Below are 19,208 nucleotides of genomic sequence, written 5' to 3'. Positions count from 1 at the left end.
CTGTATGCACTGAATTTGAAAAAATAAAAAACATGTTTCTTAGCATTTTAAGTATAGAAGGAACATGTTTGTAGGTTGTATAGCATGTGTGTGAGAGATACAAACCATAAAACTCAGTTTTCTACAGGAGTTAGTAGCCATCATTCCTTTTTGGATTTTAGAATGGGGCTGGATTTTGTCATTTCAATCTGATTATCAAAAATATTTAAAAAAAAAATCAAAAATATGTTTTATATCATTTTCTAAAAAAAAAAACTTTTGCATATACATACCAAATAAATGTACTTAGTCTATTTGTGTGGAAAAACAGATGCAGATCAAAAACATTATGTAAGATTTGTTACTGGGTGGTCAATAAGCAACAGTGGTAATATAGAAGTTTAATAGTACTTCAGTACTAAAATATTAGCAAATTTTTGTTCAAAATAACTTTATGCCATTTCTTATTTTCTTGTTCCATTTTTATTATAATACGTTAATGTTTTTCTTTTTGTTTTTAGTCCTTTATACGGTAATGTAATAGCAAACGAACACTATTATTTTGTTATTTTAAGGAAAGGTTCAATAAGAAAATGTCAGGGAGAAATTTATGACAGATTTTTGAAGACAGCTTTGCGAGAAACCTCAAACCTTCACAATTAAATTCTCATCTTAAGACGGGTTTACAAAACATTTTCTTTTCTTTTTTTGTCATTATAAAATACACAACCAACTAAAAGGTTCAAGTCCTGTAAACTATTAATTCAAAATGTGTTTGTGCATATTTGTACTTGGAAAACTTGGCTTTTCATCAACGTAAACACTGACTGATCTGCAGTCATATTTGCATACAGCAGAGGGCGCATTGAGCCTGCTGTAATTTTGTTGTTTTCATCCTATGAACCTCGAACAAAGGGTAACAACATACTGCTCACTCATTCATATCAATTTATTTTTGGTTAAAATCTGTTATTTTCTTCCTATCAAATCAGGATTGAAATTAGAATTCACAGATTAAACTTTTAGCAATAACAGAGTTTCCATAACACAGCCTGCCTTTTCATATCCAACTTTTTCTCCATGGGTTTTTCATCATGATGCTATCTGTTTACATTCAAAGCAGCTGGCGACAGTATTGCCCTAAGAACCTGTTCAGCAGGTTTTCCAGTTTCTGTTCCTGTCTTATGACCTCTCATGCCACATTTTTTCCCCCCTCTGGTACTCTTTCGTGTCTCTTACTTTTCTCAGAAACACGATGATCGACTGGGTGTCACCTTTTATAGACCATAAAAGGTTTGGAGGAAGGAGTGGTTCATCTTCACCACCCTGAAATACCAAACTGTTTTAAAACAGTGTCTCTTAAAGTTAAAGCAAACTAAAACTCTTGTTTAAATATGCCGTTTGTGTTGTCATGGAATGAAATACAAATACAGAAGTCTGAATAGTCACAACACCTTAGAGTATTGTGCTAAATATATAATATGGGTATTGTAGATACAATTAGTGGTAGTCCAAGTTTTCCAGTTTGAGAAAAATCTTGAACAATTACTCCCCCGGGATTAGCAGAAGGAAAGTATATTCACACCTTAAGTCAAAGTCATTCAGAAAGTTGCCTCCGTGTGAGTTAACACTGAAAACTGACCTGCTGATCCAGTTGGACCTACAGATGCACTCATCAGTATGAATGCTCTATTCATTTTTGACTTTTAGTAATTTGGTTATTTTTATTTTTTTAAGATGGCCTGATAAAATCATACAACTCTGCTTTGTTCTGCGGTTTAAAAGCCTCACGATGGAACTGATCATGGACAGTAATAAATCTGCATAGAAGCAGGATGTGGATCCTCAAACAGAAACACTGTGAGCAGGACTATAATTCTTGCTGCAACTAAAGTTTCTGGCTGGTTATCTTTCACCCTTACAGTCAAATATCCTGCCAAAAAATATCCTAAAAGCTTGCTGATTTTTTTTTCAAATTGCTTGATAACATTTGTCCAAGTATTAGGTCTATGTTCAAACAGACAAATACGATGCAAGTCAGATTATTTGGTCCATATGCGACCGACAGACAACTTTTTCATGGCAGTCTGAACGACTTAATTCCGATCTTTACACCTCCAATTTATACCTGATCTGCGCCACTTCCATAGGTTATAGAAAATTGGATAAGTATCTGATTGTCTTAAAAGCGTTTGCAGTCAGAACGTTCATATCGCATTTTATCCGACTTTTCTATCATTGATGTAAAACATGCATTGTAATTCTGCACCAGCAGAAGCCAGACACTAAATATGGATGTAAACAATGGATGAAAGTTATAATTATGAACATATGAAAGAAGGATGTTACTGAAGTGAAACATCATAATCCCACAACTTCTGGCTCTGTGTACACAAACAAACAGACCTTCCTACAGACAGTTCAGTTAATGCTCAACAAAATGTTGTGGTTTATTGTGCTTTATTTTTATTAGCTTCCTTTGTGTTGTTACACTCTTACAATCTTGTGACAATACTGTCAGTTCCCTTTGCTGAATAACTTTAAATATGATCCATAAATGGCTCCATCTATTATTACTCCCGTAAACAGTGGACTGCTGTGTGACATCAACGTTCTTCTTCTGTGTATGCAGAAGAAGAAAGGTCGTAAATCATTCACACACACAAGTCTGGTTGTGATTAGCATTGATTCTAAGGTGAATATATGTATGTGTGTGTATGTTGTAGTAGCAGCTTTGTTTTTTTTTTTAATATACTTCTATATCTATCTTGTAAAAAAAAAGTCACAATTTTTATGTTTACAATGTATTTCTTACACTGCCTGAACTGTTTTTGGAGTTGGCTCTTTTTGCCCTGTCTGTTTTACAAGGCTCTAAATCTGATAGTGTCACAGTGCATGTGATGTCACCCTGCTGGTCATTGTCATTGTCACTATAACTATAGTGACAATGAAATTAGTTCATTCATCCTTTAATTTAGCAGTATGAATGACCACACCCACACACACACACACACACACGCACACACACGCACACACACACACACAAAAGATATTTCAGCAGACCAGTCAGAATTGAGCATCAAGTCTACCTTTGTGAATTTAGTCTTAGTAAGAGTGTATTTTTAAATCTAGGACTTTATGTGTTAACATAAAGGCCTAGATTTATGTGTTAAGGCCTTTATTTAACACTCCATAGATTGAGGAAATAAAAATAATTTTCAGTTTTAGTAATTTGAGTTACAGCAGTTTATTTAAAACAGGATTTATTTCCAAAGCACCTGATTTTTAACATTCAATGTTTTTTGAATGGTAAATTAGCTGGGGAAGGAACAGCTAGTTTAGTGACTAAATCTAAAGTTGTAGATTTAGTCACTACTGAACACCTGGGCAGCCATGTTGACCTGGCAGGTGATCCATTGTCTTGTATCACATGTACATTGTTCGTGTTATGCATGACAAGGAGTCTTGACTTTTTTTTTTTTTAAGAGACAGACAAACGTAGTCAAGTTTCCCTTTACTGAAACCACTTGTTATTTTAAAGTTGAGATCATTCCAACCAGCTGGGTGACATCGCATGCATTGTGACACTATCAGATTTAGAGCCTTGTAAAGCAGACAGGCTAGGTAGTACCTGCATTAGACAAGAAAGACAAGACGAGGACGTACATCTTACGCTAAACCATGAAACAGAAGCTGGAAATTTTAGCCCTGGTCCTGGGCTTCTTTGGCCTATTTGGGACAATAGCTGTTACAGCTCTGCCTACCTGGAAGGTCTCTGCCTTCATTGGGGCTAATCTTATAGTCATGGAGGAACTGTGGGAAGGCCTGTGGATGGCCTGCTACAGACAGATTAACGTCAAGATGCAGTGCAAGGTCTACGACTCACTATTGATTCTCCCAGCCGAGCTGCAGGCGGCCAGAGGATTCATGTGTGTCTCCATCGCCCTGGTTTTCAGTGCCTTGATTGTCACAGCTTTTGGAATCCAGAGGAGCAACTGTTGTGGTGACAACATGAGGAGCAAAAACATCGTTCTGGCTGCCGGGGGATGTTTGTATCTGATTTCCTTTCTGACCACACTCATTCCTGTCAGCTGGGTGAGTGACTCGATTATCAGGCAGTTCTACAATCCAACTGTGCTGGACGCTCAGAAACGAGAGATTGGACAAGCCATCTTCATTGGCTGGGGAACTTCTGGTGTGTTACTGGTCACTGGAATCATCCTGCTCGTCAGACACAGCAAACGAAGATCCAAAGAAGAAGACGTCTACCATGATGCATACAGTATGGAGGAAAAGAGTGCCATCAAAGAGGACAGTGTATATCTCCCCCAGACAGGATCCGGCTTGCATAAATTTCAAGAATATGTGTAAATAATTGATAATCTTTGCTTTCTGCTGAATGTATTTATTTGCATTTAAAATTTACAACATGTAATCTAAAAAAAGCTTCACAAGCCGATTTGCACGTGCCTGTCAAAATTAAGGGCTTTAGTGACTCATAGGTGTGGCTACGTTACTACAAGCAGTACTGGTATCAAATGTTCTTTACCATTCAACCAATTTTGTACATAAAAAGTATTCATTTATTAAGAGCATTTTTTTTTTACTTTTATTTTTAACAAATGTCCTGCATGTCCTTGACGTTTTTGTGCTCCAATAAAATAATTTTGGTTAACTGCTCTTGATGAATTTGCTTTTCCATCTCAACATGGGTCATTGTACATTAAAACAATGTTTGTGAGTCAGTCAGCAGTCATTTAACCAACTTAGTTGACTGCACTGGATTAGAGCTGTCAGTCTGAAGCATTATATTAATAATGTTTTTAAAATTTGCTATTAATCAAAGCAAACAATTTTCCCCAAAGACAGGTCATTTGTATTTTAAAAATAAATTATTTTAAATAATTTAACCATTAAATAGTAAGTAAATGCATAAACTTACTATTTATGCATTTACAAATAAAAAGCCAGAGTATTCAGAGGGAAAATTTTGTCTAAATTAAGAAATAAAACAAAATAGGCCTCAGTTTAATCCTAATTACACCAAAGGATATATTCTATTATCTGATATAGCTTACTAAAATTTGAATTTAACTGTGTACTAAATGGTATTTATAAGTGTTTCTTTTCTAAAAATGTGTAAGTTATATATTAATGTTAAGTAAACAAATACATGTGATTAAAAGAGGATGGAGTAAAGGTGATTGCATTTGAATAACATTGAAGCAGTCAAACATGTGTAATTGTTTCCATACATATGTAGGTAAAAACGCAGCAGACCGAACATGTCTAACCTCAGAGAGCAGTCACCATTTATTATTTACAATATTCTTTTTTTATTCTTTCTTTATATATCCTTTTTTTAAAATGAGGCATTAGATGCAACTTTCCTGGCATATCAGTAGCTGCTCATCAGGTAGGTTATTTTATGGATAAATGATAAATGTTAAAAGATATTTCTCATGCCATCACAAAAAAAAGAGAATCTTTTGAGACAAAATTTAAAGATTATTAGCTGAAACTGAAATTGAGGGTATCCTTAATTACTCATTTGTTAGGAGAAATTGCATTTTAAGATATCTACAGTTACAGCAGTACAAGTCAAATACTTTAGGTATTAATAAATCCCTAAAAAAAAAAAAACCTAATCTATTTATCCAGATTGGATTATTGACGTACAATGTAACTGGTAGACATGGAGTTGTATCACTGATTCACACTTCAAAGCTGAGTGTATAATGAACACACTTATTGTTTGCTCATATTTATCAGGGTCCTCTCTTGGGCTCCAAACTTACTAACCACCACTGCTTCATACAAAGTTGATTAGCCACAACCCGATTAGAGTTTTATAAAATTATGTGACAAGTTGAGTTCGGTTCTTGACAGTGGTTGCACCCATCAGGGCTCCAGTTCCAAAGCAAACATGGCATTGTTTAAACAGCTTCTTTAATGTCAAATAAGCTGAGGTTAAAAAGTTCTGAGAAGTCAAAGTGGTCTAATAAAAAAGAACCATTTCAAGGTCGGTAACAATAAAATTAATCTTTTTCCACCAGAAAATTATGAATTTGAAGCTATCACAATAAATATGTCAGTAACACGTCAATGTGTTAGCAAAGAGTTGAGAAATTCTGGCAAGTGAAACCAATCCTCCTCATGTTTCTGCATCCGACACCTTCTTACCAGCTCACTTTACATAGAAAATGTAGACGCTTTGGGATCTGTGACCAGTTTTAGTCATCCCTATAAAAAACATCCCTATAAGTGCATTTATACAAATAAGTTTGTTTTGTTTGCTTTGAAAATTGATACGTATCCAAAACTAAATATAATCATGATTCATGTATATTTGAACTCTTTCCCAATCCTGTGTAAATTACATATTTTTATGTTCTTTCTCCAGCTAATATTTCAAACAGAAATTGATTATCTTCAACTTATCAAATTATTGCACTTTTCATATAACAAAAAAATAAAGACAAGACAAAAACACTAAACAGTTCACTGAAAGTCAGAGCAGTTTCATTTGCAATTGAACAAGGAGTACTCCTTTGTTGTCACCTGCCTGATGGGTGCAGGGCAGATGAACCGGTCAGGCTGCATTGCATCATTTGCATGTTTTTGTGGGTGTATATGTTGTGTTCATCATTCTTTCCTTCAGACTTGCCTCCGGAGCTGTAAGAGTAAAGCCAGAGAGAGCATCTTTGGCTTTTGGTGCTTCCTGCGATGGCCTCTTACACAGCCTACAGTGGCTATACCAAGCCACCAATGTCCTATGCTGGGTCTTACTATGACCCAAATTTGCAGAAGCCACCCCAGGCCTACACAGATTACCAAAATAACCCAGATTACCAGGACTCTGTTTACGAGGAAAAGAAAAAAGCTGAGAAGAGGAAACGCCGTAACGAAGTCTGCTGTGAGATTGTGGCTCTCGTCATTGGTTTTCTTGGACTGATAGGAGTAGCAGCGGTGACTGGCTTGCCCATGTGGAAAGTAACAGCCTTCATTCAGGAAAACATCATTGTGATGGAAACTCGCTGGGAAGGTTTGTGGATGAACTGCTACAGACAAGCCAACATAAGGATGCAGTGCAAGGTGTACGATTCCCTGCTGTACCTACCACCAGATCTCCAAGCAGCCAGAGGCCTCATGTGCTGCGCTGTGGCTCTCACATGCTTCGCCCTGGTTGTTTCAGCGGTGGGAATGAAATGTACCAAGATGGTGGACCACCGTGCTCGAACAAAACACATTGTCCTTGTGACTGGAGGCTGTCTCTTCCTCATGGCCTGTGTCACTACCCTGATCCCAGTGTCCTGGACTGGCCACGTCATCATTCAGGACTTCTACAACCCACTGCTGATTGATGCCCAACGAAGAGAGCTTGGGGAGGCTCTGTACATCGGCTGGATGACGTCTGGGTTACTTTTCGCAGCTGGAGTGATCCTGCTGTGCCGCCATGCTCCACGCACCAATATAGAAGAGGAGAGGGTCATATACAACCCTGGAAGTATCTATCAACCTGCATACGGATACCAGCCATACTCATACCAACCAGAATACAACTACCAACCTGCATACTCTGCACCCCCACCAAGATCTGTGGGATATGCTCCGAGTCAGTACTAGGTGATTTTTGGACTTGATTTTTAAACCAGAAAAACATGATTCAAATGAAAAGGATGATGGAGTGACAAAGACAGGGGATAACTAGACAAGGCCCATTTATTACTTTAAAAAGTCTATTGCTAAGACTGAAATGTTTTATGAATGTGATTGAGTTTGATCATGAAGACCTTTGCCGAAATGATTCTTTGTTTTACTGCACCTATTGTGTGGGTGTTTTACATCCTTCATAATGTTAAAGCAGCAATGTGATAACGATGTCTATAGAATCTGTACACCATGCTCATTTGAGTTAAAATTATGCACTAGCTTTATTTCATACCTGTAGGTAACTTCTGTTTACTTGTGAGATTGTGTGTATATATATATACTCTTTTTCAAAACCGATACTGAAAAATTATATCAGCTGTTATACAAAATAAAAAAATGGTAATAAAAGTTGTTTGTTTTCATCAGTTTTATTTCTTTAATCTAACAATCATTTCTCCAAAAGCTTTTGTTTGTCTGGGAATCTAGATATTCCTGCCGAAACTCCGGTTGTTTCACTTACGGGTGTGTCATCTTAATCATTGCCAGGAGAAATGTACCCAAACCAGCCCAACAAGCACATCTAAAAAAAGCACAGGCACTGAAAGATTACGTCTCAACAACTTAAAAGGTGCAACTTCCAGATTTTAGCTACAGACTTACATGACAGACAAGAAGAAATTGTCAATACAATTCAGAAAGAACACATTGTGTCAACTTAAAAATACACAATTAAGCAATTATGCAAACATATTAAAATCTATTTAATTATGTCTACAAAAGCCTTTAAGTGTGAAATCTGAGATTTTTGTTGTCATATTACACAATATCATCATGATGTATAGACTTTTACGAAAACAGGTTCATGTATGAATGTAATAAATAAGAATAATAATCTCCCAAATAATAAAAAAAAAAAAAATAATAGGTGTAAAATTAAATTTTACACCTATTAAAATAGGTGTATATAACATTTAGCAAATATAACATTTAGCAAAAAATAGCTAAATATTATATAAAATACAATATTAATTGAAAAACACTTAAAAGTCTAGTAAGACATAGCTTAACATAACAAAAATGTTATAGGCTACACAATCATGGGGGACTGTTGTCTTGACAGATATTCAGACAGTCACCAACATCCCACGGTTTTTAATTTTATATATATATATTTTTAAGATTATTTAAAGAACTAGTGGATTTTATTAGATAGCAAGAGTTTGGGGTAGATTTATAGGTTGTCAAAGTGAGGGCGATTGACCCTTACTCCCATGGGAAACTAAAACAAAGAATGATTGAAATTGGACTTTTTGAATACAATATTTCATGTGATTCTCAGAAATGCCATTATGATTAACTAGGAATGACAGGGCTTGTAGAAGCAGCCCAGATGTATTGATGATTTTAAAGATAAATAATTCTGTGATCACTATAAATGCAATGATAATCATAAGTAAGTATGCAATCTGTTTGAGGTCAAGGGAAGTGAGGAACTGAGAGCAGACATGTGTTGGCCAATGTGGAACAAAGAGCGCAGAGACAGAGGCAAGAGAGAAACCGAGAATGAGTGCTGATCCGTAGAATCACCAGAGAAGCAGACGCAGGCCAAAAGAAAGAACTGAAACAGATGGGCGAGGGGAAAGACAAAGTGCTGGGAAAGTGGCTGGTGAACCACCCTGGATTAAAGCGTCTTGGCAGGAACAAGAGTTCCATCTAAAGCAGGCGTAGTGGCTAATATGGGCAGGTTGAAGATGAAGTTTGCATCTCTCCTTTTTCTGAGATCGGCGAGAGCATGTGCGACAGCAGCAAGAAGAACCCCATAAAGTCTACCACAGAGGAACATCGGAATTTCCTTCCAAGCCTTCATCATGCTCACATTAAGATGGACTAATGGCCCTGCAACACAGCACAAAGTGAATCTATGACCTGCAGTCAGCCAAATGCTGTTTTGCATATGAAGAATCAACCTCAATTTTGAAAGACTCTGACTTGGGCCTCTATTGTTGGCTAAGGCAATAGAGGCCCAAGGCAAATAACCAAGGCAAAAGCAAATACTCTTTTCTTCAGCAAGGACTTCTATCATTATCTAGTAAATAGGGGTCACAGACAATCATCTCTGAGGACTGCTGCTTGCTCTCTGTTGCCTGGTCCTCCTGCCTGAGCTCATTTCTCCAATAGACCGGCAATGGGGTTTGAAGTCCATGATGCATTTCTAGTTTGCTGCTGGGCTTCTCAGCCCGACTAATTCATGGGGAGGAAAGCAGGGTGGGACACTCAGAATTAGGTCATTAGAAACCAGGAGAGTCTTCCTTGACAGGTCAGTTTAAGTAGAGTTTTTCTCAGTCCTGAACAGTTTAATATTCAGCATGCTCAGGAAACTCATATTACCCGTCAGATGGAGAGCTGGTAGTGTGTTGCTCCTTCGTAGTAGGAGGAGTAGAGGGGAGGGGGCATTCATGTGCAGCAATAAGGTTTGGTCAGGATGCAGTGTGGGTAGGATCGGTGCTTTTAAAGGCACCACATATACTGTAAGCTAACTCAAAAGAGTTCAAAACTACGGAGCCCCCCAGGGGACATGGGGAATTTTTTTTCTTTTGCGTTCCCTCGCAAAACTTTTGCGTTCCCTCGCAATACTTTTGCGTTCCCTCGCAAAACTTTTGCGTTCCCTCGCAAAACCTTTTGCGTTCCCTCGCAAAACTTTTGCGTTCCCTCGCAATACTTTTGCGTTCCCTCGCAATAATCTACTGATCAGTTCATGCGGCATAATTGATACTATAAGCCTTTTTTACGGTGGAAGCCGTACTTTCTGCTTTAATACAAGCTTATAAGGTTTTTCCACGGACTATTGAGTTATTATCGCGGGGTAATAAGTCATCTGATTGTGTCTCTATTGTGTTCGTGTCTGAATGGTTTAAAGGGCTGCTTTCTGTGCCGTTCCATCTGAGCCTTAACAGACATAAACATGCAGTAAATAAATCGATTTTCAATCAGTTTTTTGCACCAAAGCGTTAATAATAATAAACACGTTTTATTATTATAATACACAGCAAACTAATGGTGGTAGACGGCCGCACTGGATTAACTCGGGGAATCTCATCTGTCCGTGTATCAATCAACTCCTAACCTCTTCTTTGTTCTGTCACAATTATCGATTTTTTAAATTTTTATTATGCTCCAAACTTTGCAAGGACTGACCCCCCAGCTCACCCGCTGCCTCACACACAGAGCCAGCAACGTCACCTTCCCATTCATACTTCATGACAGTCACTCCCACATCGACACGCCCACCACCAGGTGTCAAAGCCGCTGCTCCTGTCATATCAATAATTACTTATTTCATTCATATTGCTCTTATAGAGCCTCAGTGAAAACGTGTTTATTATTATTAACGCTTTGCGTTAATTATTACAGTATTAATATTGTTATGATTATTATTATTATTAATAAGTATTAATAATTATTATTATTAATACTTTTGCGAGGGAACGCAAAAGTATTGCGAGGGAACGCAAAAGTTTTGCGAGGGAACGCAAAAGAAAAAAAATTCCCCATGTCCCCTGGGGGGCTCCGTACAAAACTGCTCTGTTTCTCCAGAAATAAGGTCAGAAGCATTTTACTTGGCTAAATGAGAGAAAAAGAAAACAAGGGCCAAAGCATTTTACCTGAACCACTTGTCAGCAGTTCAAACTAAAGTTATTTTTTTGTTTTGATGATAGTTTTTTTTTTATTATTCATTTTGGAAGTCAAACTTACTGATAAAACCTGCTGAAATCAGCAGATAAAATGCTATTATAAAAAAATTATTGACTTGCATAAAAGTCTTAGTTTTTTTCCCTCAATACTTTCTTGTAAAAGAGATAACCTAGAATGTAAATGGATACCTCTAAATAATCAAAGTAGCAGCGTACTTGTGTTGGTGTACAGAGGTTCAAAACACACAAAGGACTCTGTCTCCTAGCTACAGGTACAAATTCCCACCCCTTCCCATTATAACACCCAGTGGGAAGAGGTTGTACAAGGGAACAACCACCTGCTCCTCCTCCATCTGACTGAACTGCCTCTCAACAGGAAAAAAAATACTGCTCTGAGCTGTATCCAAACAGTGTCCAACTGCCATTGTGCCTCTAAACTTGGATCAGTGACTAGAGACAGGATGGCCAACTCAACATTGGAAATAGTGGGACTTTTATTGTCCCTGATTGGTCTGATTGGAGCAGCTGCAAGCACCGGAATGCCAATGTGGCGGGTCACAGCCTTCATTGGAGAGAATATCATCGTGTTTGAGACTCGCTACGAGGGTTTGTGGATGAACTGCTATCGCCAAGCTAACATACGGATGCAGTGTAAAGTCTACGACTCTCTGCTGGCTCTTCCCCAAGACCTGCAGGCTGCAAGAGGGTTAATGTGTTGCTCTCTGGCTCTGGGTGCCATTGGTCTGCTGATCAGTTTGGTCGGGATGCAGTGCACAGCGTGCATCAGGAACAACGATCGAGCCAAGAGATTGGTCCTCATCATTGCAGGAACCATGATTTTAATGGCTTGCATTTGTGACCTTATTCCTGTGTCCTGGACAGGCCACGTCATCATTCAGGACTTCTACAACCCGTTGCTGATTGATGCCCAGCGCAGGGAGCTCGGAGAAGCTCTCTATATTGGTTGGGTGGCAGGTGCTTTCTTGTTTGCTGGAGGGTGCATTTTCATCTGCTGCAATATACAGTCTGAAGACGAAAAACCAGAGAAGTACACGTACTTAAAAACCTCAGGGTACAGGCCCTACACCCCACAGCCACCACTCCAGCCTCTGCCTCAGCAGCTGGTGTTTATCCCTCGATCCGAACCTCACTCAATGCTGTCAAGACATCCGTCAACCGTCTACAGTTCCGAATCTAGATACCCCTCTGTCCACAGTGGAGTTGCTTATCTGTGAACCCTTAAAATATCTATATTTTTTTTCCTGGCATGGTGGTACAAGGTAAAAACACTTAATTTAAATTCTTAATTAGAGGTGAAATCTCAATACATTTTATGTACTCATTTAACTGTACTTATATTTTTTTGTAAAAAAAAAACAACAAAAAAACAGTTTAGAATAGGTTAGAAGCTTGCAAGAGATAACCACTCATGTTTATGTAAAATTTATTGTTTGTCCAAGTGAAAAGTTATACTTGTATTGTCAAAATGGAACAAAATATTGAAAATCTGTATGTTGTGTATATCTATTATGCAATCTTCAACCATTTGGTAATGTAACAGAAGTGTATGTGTGTTCATTGGTGAAATGTATTTTATTGCTGGCATATGATCCATGCAGTTTAAGTGACAAAAACACATTTTAAATTGTGTTTTACGAGCCAAAACTTCACCAGAATTACAAACCTCAATAAGGCCTTTGTTTTCCCCAAACTTCTGGTACCAGTTTCACCCAGTGTTATTTACACATTCAAACAATGGCAGGTGTGCCATAATGACTTATAAAGTACAAGTTAAAACAGTGACTGATTATGTTACACTGAATCTAATAGCTATATAAAAAATCAATTCAAGTCTATTTAATCTGAATATTGACTAAAGATGGGCATTCTGTAATGCTTTCCTGGGAGCTACTGAATAGGAAGCACAAGCATGAGATTCTCAGATAACACTTCTCACTAAGGGCGTGGACGCAAGGGGAACTCAACCAAGCCAAGTAAACAGAGAAAGGGATCATGTGACCAGAATATGCAAGTCACTTTGAATTTAGACCAACACATCCCTGTTATTTTGTTTGTTGAGCTTCAAGTTTAGAATTTTTTCTGCAAAGTGTATAAATGATCAAGTTAAGCTAAAAGGTCACGGCATTTCAATTTCTAGAAGCACAACTTCTTTCTGAAACCTTAAATACAATGAAATGTTGATACATGCATATGTGTTCTTCCATTTCAAACAAATACAATTTCAAATGTAATAGTATATCACTGGTCTTAATATGTCAGAAAATACATGTTTTTTCATATAACGTGAACTTCTTATTTCTTCACCTCAAAGCTCGACTCTGCTCTCCGGTGGACAAAGCAGAAAGCTTTCACAGTTGTTCATTTTACAGTATACTGATTTTTGTTTGTTTTATATGACATTGATCACATTTAAATAAAAATCTGACATTGTTAACTGTTGGAGTTGTGTATTATTTTTACTCAGAAGTTATGTTTGAGAAAAATGATCAGTGTCCTGCCCACATGAACTGCTTACCTGTAAACACAAAATAAGAACACATCCTCTTTACCTGCATCTCTCCAAGCCAATCAGGTGATGGTAAAGCATCTTTCCCATAACAAACAGCCTCTTTCAGCAAACGGTTAGGACAAAGCCTCGATGCCTGGACATACCTTCACCTTAAACTAATTTTTTTCTTCAAAGATCCTGATAAAGATCGACAATACCCATTTTTCTCTTTTTCTGCCTACAAGATCATAAAACGTTTTGGACTTACACAGAGGAGTTTTGAATAAAAAAAACAATGATTCGAGGCATCTCTGAGATCGCAGCGATGTGTGTTGGAGCGATTGGGCTGATTGGCGCCTCTGCTACGACTGGCTTGCCTATGTGGAAGGTCACCGCTTTCATTGGAGCAAACATCATTGTGATGGAGACGCGCTGGGAGGGCTTGTGGATGAACTGCTACCGACAGGCAAACATCAGGATGCAGTGTAAGGTGTACGACTCCTTGTTGTATCTGCCCCCTGACCTACAAGCTGCCAGAGGTCTGATGTGCTGTTCTGTGGCCTTGTCAGGGGTAGGGCTCTTGGTAGCTCTAGGAGGGATGAAATGCATTTCCTGCTTTCAAGGTAGCAAATGGGCTAAAACAATTATTCTAATGGTTGCTGGAGCAATGCAGTTCATGGCCTGTCTTTGTGTTTTTATACCCGTGTCTTGGACTGGTCATGTCATTATAAGTGATTTTTACAATCCACTGTTGATTGATGCCGAGAGGAGGGAGCTGGGAGAAGCTCTTTACATTGGCTGGGTGACGGGAGCCTTACTTTTTGCCTCAGCTTTACTGTTTATCTGTAGACGGATACCCTCAGAAAAAGGGTCATTTGACGTATATCCCCCACTTAAACTGCTGAATTACAGGACAGAGGCGAACAGTCCTGCAATGACAAGATATCACCCCGTCTCCAGCATTCCAAGCGTCCAGTCAAATGGACATCAAAGTTCTCTTGAGACCAACAGCTTGGTTGGGCAACAAAACTTATTTCCTCCACAAAATGTCCCTCAAGTAATAACAAGCAATGGAGCCCTGATGAACCCAACTATTGTCTACACTCCTGGTCCTCCTGAAAATGCATCAATCCTCTATCAAAGAAGCATGGCTCATCAATCTTCAGTGCGGAGCTCTCACCACCCTGGAAACATATACACTCCAGGAAACCAAACCCCCACTCTGTATACAACTTACACCGGCAATACACCTTCATCTTTCCAGTCAAGCTTTCATCCTGTTGCACAAACTCCAGTTTTCATAGCCTATAAGGAATCCATGGTTCACCCAGAGTCTCGCAGCCTCAGCCACAATGGTGTGTACATATAAAGTAAAGTTTATATGTAAACTTATGTAAACTTGTATGTAAAAGTAAAGTTCATGAAAAAGAAATTTTCCTGAGCTATAAACCACTTAAGATCACATCACTCTGATATGGGTTTATTTCTTCAATGTATCAAATCTGCTCTTGGGAACATAAGTATTGTATTGTGCTTTTTTTGCTTTTTCACATTTTTGTTTTGGTTTATTTTATGTAGTGAATTTGTAGTAAGAGTAAAATGAATTTATACTTATTACTGTAATTCTTTTTGCCATAACTTTACGAATACAGCCTGATCAATACTTATTTTTGGAAATTATTTCACATTTTTATGAGATTTAGGATCAATGTAAAAATAATCATTTTGTGATTTTATATATATATATATATATATATATATATATATAATTTTGTACTGTTTATTAAAAGGATATCCCGATATATAAATGCTTCACTTCTTTTTTACAGATTGGCCGGAGGCCCAAAATATAAATACAAATCTAATGGTGACAAGTAAATATTGAAACACACAAATAATTATGTAAAACAAATGAAAAACATACATTATGTTAGTATTTTGTGTCTACAATATCACAAAATATTGGTGGTGTCTTTCATTTTGAATGTCAGAAAATGCCAGAAACTCCAATCCTATTTGACATACTATGAACCTCCTATTTCATCAACTCAAAGCTCTTCTCTGCTCCCCAGTGGACAAAACAGGAAAGTGAGTCATGTTTAAGGAAGTCTGTGTGCTGTGTACTAATCTTTCTTTGTTTTGTATCACACATAATTACAGAAAAAAACAGACCTTCTTAAGTCATTCCTATGGCTGTCTTTTTTTTTTACTTTGGTATTATTATTATTATTATTATTATTTATTTATTTATTTCTACTGCTGAAGAAACTAACATTCAAGTGCTATTTCCTCATGAACTGCAAAACTGTAAACACAACATAAGCACATATCGTCTTTGCCGGCATTGTCAGAACACCATTGGAAGTTGGTTTAATTGCTGTAATGCCATCAAATAGTTTTCCACTGATTTAAATTCTTTTCCCACTTGATTTTTTTTTAAATGATTTTTTTTTTCTTTCAAAATTGATACTAAATTGAACGACATATAAATGCATGCCACATTTTGGGCAGGGTCAGCTAAAATCCATCATAATTTCCACCATAGTAGACAGTGCCAAGTCACACTAAGGGGAACAGCTAAGTGTGGGGAGGAGTAGGGGATACACCTACCTAAATACAAATAATTATTGTTTATTACATTTAAAGTGAACTGCACAAGTTTAGAGGAGAAGATTTTCAACTTTTGTTACTGTTTCAATAGCAGGTGGAAATTGAATGGCACTCCATTGAACTGAAGAGGTCAATTCCCAATGTTCAAACTGTAATTTTCCTCCAATTAACTAGAGCAAACAGTCATACCTGAGGCTAATGTTTTGTCAACAGTAACATTTGTTCAAAAAGCATTACAAATTAATGTAAAATTAAAACTTATGGCTTACAGAGTGCTTTCTATAAAATATATAAATGCAAACAGAGCTCCTGAGGTTATGGATGGTTTTTGCTGGTGTTTCATAAACACAGAACATAAATTTTGTATTTACCCAAAAATCCCTGAACCAATCAGGGGGTTGCACAGCATCTACCCATAACAAGCAGGCTGTTACACCAAACAAGCTTGTGGAAAAGATTCACATTGCACTAGACATGTCTTCATCTCAACAAGGCACGTTCTTTAGCTCTCAAATGTTGTGCTAAGTAGTACGAAAATATTAGCTGTAAATGTGAGCACGGGACTCTTGGATACTAAACAATGACTCAAGGTTTTTCTGAGATCGCTGCAATCTGCATTGGCCTCATTGGACTGATTGGTGCGTCTGCTACGACTGGCTTGCCAATGTGGAAGGTCACAGTTACCAGTGGAGAAAACAAAACTGAGATGGCGAGACGCTGGGAGGGATTGTGGATGAACTGCTACAATCAGGCAAACATCAGGATGCAGTGTAAGGTGTATGACTCCTTGTTGCATTTGTCCCCTGATCTGCAAGCTGGAAGAGGCCTGATGTGCTCCTCAGTAACCTTGTCAGGGTTAGGGCTATTGTTCGCCCTAGCAGGAATGAAATGCATTCCTTGGTTTCAGGATATCAAATGGGTTAAATCTATGATCCTAATGGTTGCTGGAGGAACACAGTTCATGGCCTGCATCTGTATTCTTATACCCATATCATGGACTGGTCAAGTCATCTTAAGGGATTTGTATGATCCACCACTGACTGATACCCAAAAAAGAGAAATGGGAGGAGCCCTCTACATCGGTTGGGTTGCTGGAACTTTCCTCTTTGCCTCAGCCTTGCTTTTTACCTGCCGATGTTTCCCAACAGACAACAAACCAACTATGACAAGCTATCACCCCGTCTCAACCCTCAAGTCAACTAGGAATTCTCACAACAGCAAAACTTTAGATCTACAACATCCTGTACCACTCCACAATGTTGCTCGAGAAATGACAAACAGTGAAGCGCTGGTGATCCAGCCGACATCCTCTATCCAGGCTGGAAGCATTCATATTCCCGGGAACTCACTGTATGTTACTGCAAACATCAAACCATTCAATGGGTTGTGTGACCCAGTTGCATATAACTGCTATTATTAAGTGAAGCCAGTATGTTTCCGTTTTATGAATTTTGACAGGGAAAAATATGCACGTGATCTGAACATAGGTCAAGATGATTTAATGTGGGGTGATTTATCCATTTATCCAGTTATAGATAACATATGATTTTATGGCATCCCTGTGCTTTTAGCAGTTGTATTTATGATCTGATAGCCTTACAAAACTATTCTGTTGTTTATTTACAGTTTCTGAATCTTTATGAAACACTGCTGTATAGATTTCAGTTTCCTTCGTAAGCAAACATGATCTATGATGTAATTTAATGTGTTTAGAACTAATAAGTGCATACGCAAACTGTGAATTTATGGTTATAATATGAACAGACATTTGACCCAATCAAAGTTTATTGGAAAAAACAAATAATCTTTCAGGAGCATCATGCCTCAGACTCTGAATATAAAATAGACACCAGATATTTGCATCCATTGTATAAAAACATCATCACGGTTTTAATTAATTACGTTAAACTTTTTCTGTTTTATGCCAGGGTCACCAAAATAAATCAATGCCAGAATAAAGAAACAATACTTTAGATTTAGACAATTTCTTTTGTCTTTCTTTAGATTCAGAAGATTATGCACAATTCATTAGTAGTTGCTGGAATTGTCTTTAGTAATTGCTGGAATTGCAGTATCCTTCAAAAAGTTTCTCACAATAGTTTGCCTGAACTGATGTAACTCAGTCATCACACTTCTCTGGGTTGTGTGGTATTTTATTAAATACCAAATTTAGACGGCAGGTTATTCAGAGATAATATATTGTCCATAGTTATGAGTGTATTAATGGTTGTTTGTCTCATGTGCTTTTGTCTCTGGCAACTTGTTTAAGGTGCATCCTACCTGTTGACAACTAGAGATCAGTACCACCCTTCCTAATCAGTGATAGAACATGGATGGATGTTTATTAAAAGAAATTGAGTTAAGATTGATAGTAAATAGGTATATTTTGCATAATAAAGCAGATTAACTTGGTATATTTTGTTTTTTCTTGTTACCCTGAAGTGGGACAGTCTACAAAAGATGAGTTAGTCCAAGTCGAAGGTTCTTGGATTAACTTATCTTTTTCTCTATACTATGTGTGTATATATACACACATAGTATATGCTGCATTTTAAAATTATACGGTCTATACTATACTATAAAATCATACTGTCAAAAGTAACTTACTATAACTCTTCTAATAGAAATAAAAAACTATGTAAAAATACAATAATTATGCATCTAGAACCACCCCTGTACTTCCACACTTAAACCACTAGATGACAACAAAAGAAAGCGATGTGATCCTGGACACATGATTGTATATCTCTAAATGTTATGAAGCG

General features: G+C 37.5%; 5 protein-coding genes across 5 annotated transcripts; all 5 read left to right on the top strand.

Moving 5' to 3' along the window:
* Positions 1–3,541: 3,541 nt before the first annotated feature.
* Positions 3,542–4,659, top strand: LOC106919880 (claudin-17-like). Its single transcript, XM_014990540.2, has one exon. It carries the CDS (start codon positions 3,661–3,663, stop codon positions 4,348–4,350), a length of 690 nt encoding a protein of 229 aa, XP_014846026.2. The 5' UTR covers positions 3,542–3,660; the 3' UTR covers positions 4,351–4,659.
* A 1,963-nt stretch (positions 4,660–6,622) lies between these two features.
* cldn8.2 (claudin 8.2) lies at positions 6,623–8,040 on the top strand. Its single transcript, XM_014990539.2, has one exon. The coding sequence runs from the start codon at positions 6,706–6,708 to the stop codon at positions 7,603–7,605; it is 900 nt and encodes a 299-aa protein (XP_014846025.2). The 5' UTR covers positions 6,623–6,705; the 3' UTR covers positions 7,606–8,040.
* Positions 8,041–11,539: 3,499 nt separating this feature from the next.
* Positions 11,540–13,779, top strand: cldn8.1 (claudin 8.1). Its single transcript, XM_014990553.2, has one exon. It carries the CDS (start codon positions 11,786–11,788, stop codon positions 12,557–12,559), a length of 774 nt encoding a protein of 257 aa, XP_014846039.1. The 5' UTR covers positions 11,540–11,785; the 3' UTR covers positions 12,560–13,779.
* A 147-nt stretch (positions 13,780–13,926) lies between these two features.
* Positions 13,927–16,017, top strand: LOC106919888 (claudin-8-like). Its single transcript, XM_014990552.2, has one exon. The coding sequence runs from the start codon at positions 14,129–14,131 to the stop codon at positions 15,200–15,202; it is 1,074 nt and encodes a 357-aa protein (XP_014846038.1). The 5' UTR covers positions 13,927–14,128; the 3' UTR covers positions 15,203–16,017.
* A 143-nt stretch (positions 16,018–16,160) lies between these two features.
* Positions 16,161–18,855, top strand: LOC106919878 (claudin-4-like). The gene has a single exon (XM_014990538.2). The coding sequence runs from the start codon at positions 17,024–17,026 to the stop codon at positions 17,861–17,863; it is 840 nt and encodes a 279-aa protein (XP_014846024.2). The 5' UTR covers positions 16,161–17,023; the 3' UTR covers positions 17,864–18,855.
* The last annotated feature ends 353 nt before the right edge of the window (positions 18,856–19,208 follow it).

Source organism: Poecilia mexicana, unplaced genomic scaffold (genome assembly GCF_051168715.1).
Source record: "Poecilia mexicana isolate PSO_F unplaced genomic scaffold, ASM5116871v1 scaffold_13, whole genome shotgun sequence".
Classification (NCBI taxonomy): Eukaryota; Metazoa; Chordata; class Actinopteri; order Cyprinodontiformes; family Poeciliidae; genus Poecilia; species Poecilia mexicana.
This window is presented reverse-complemented; position numbering and strand designations above follow the sequence as displayed.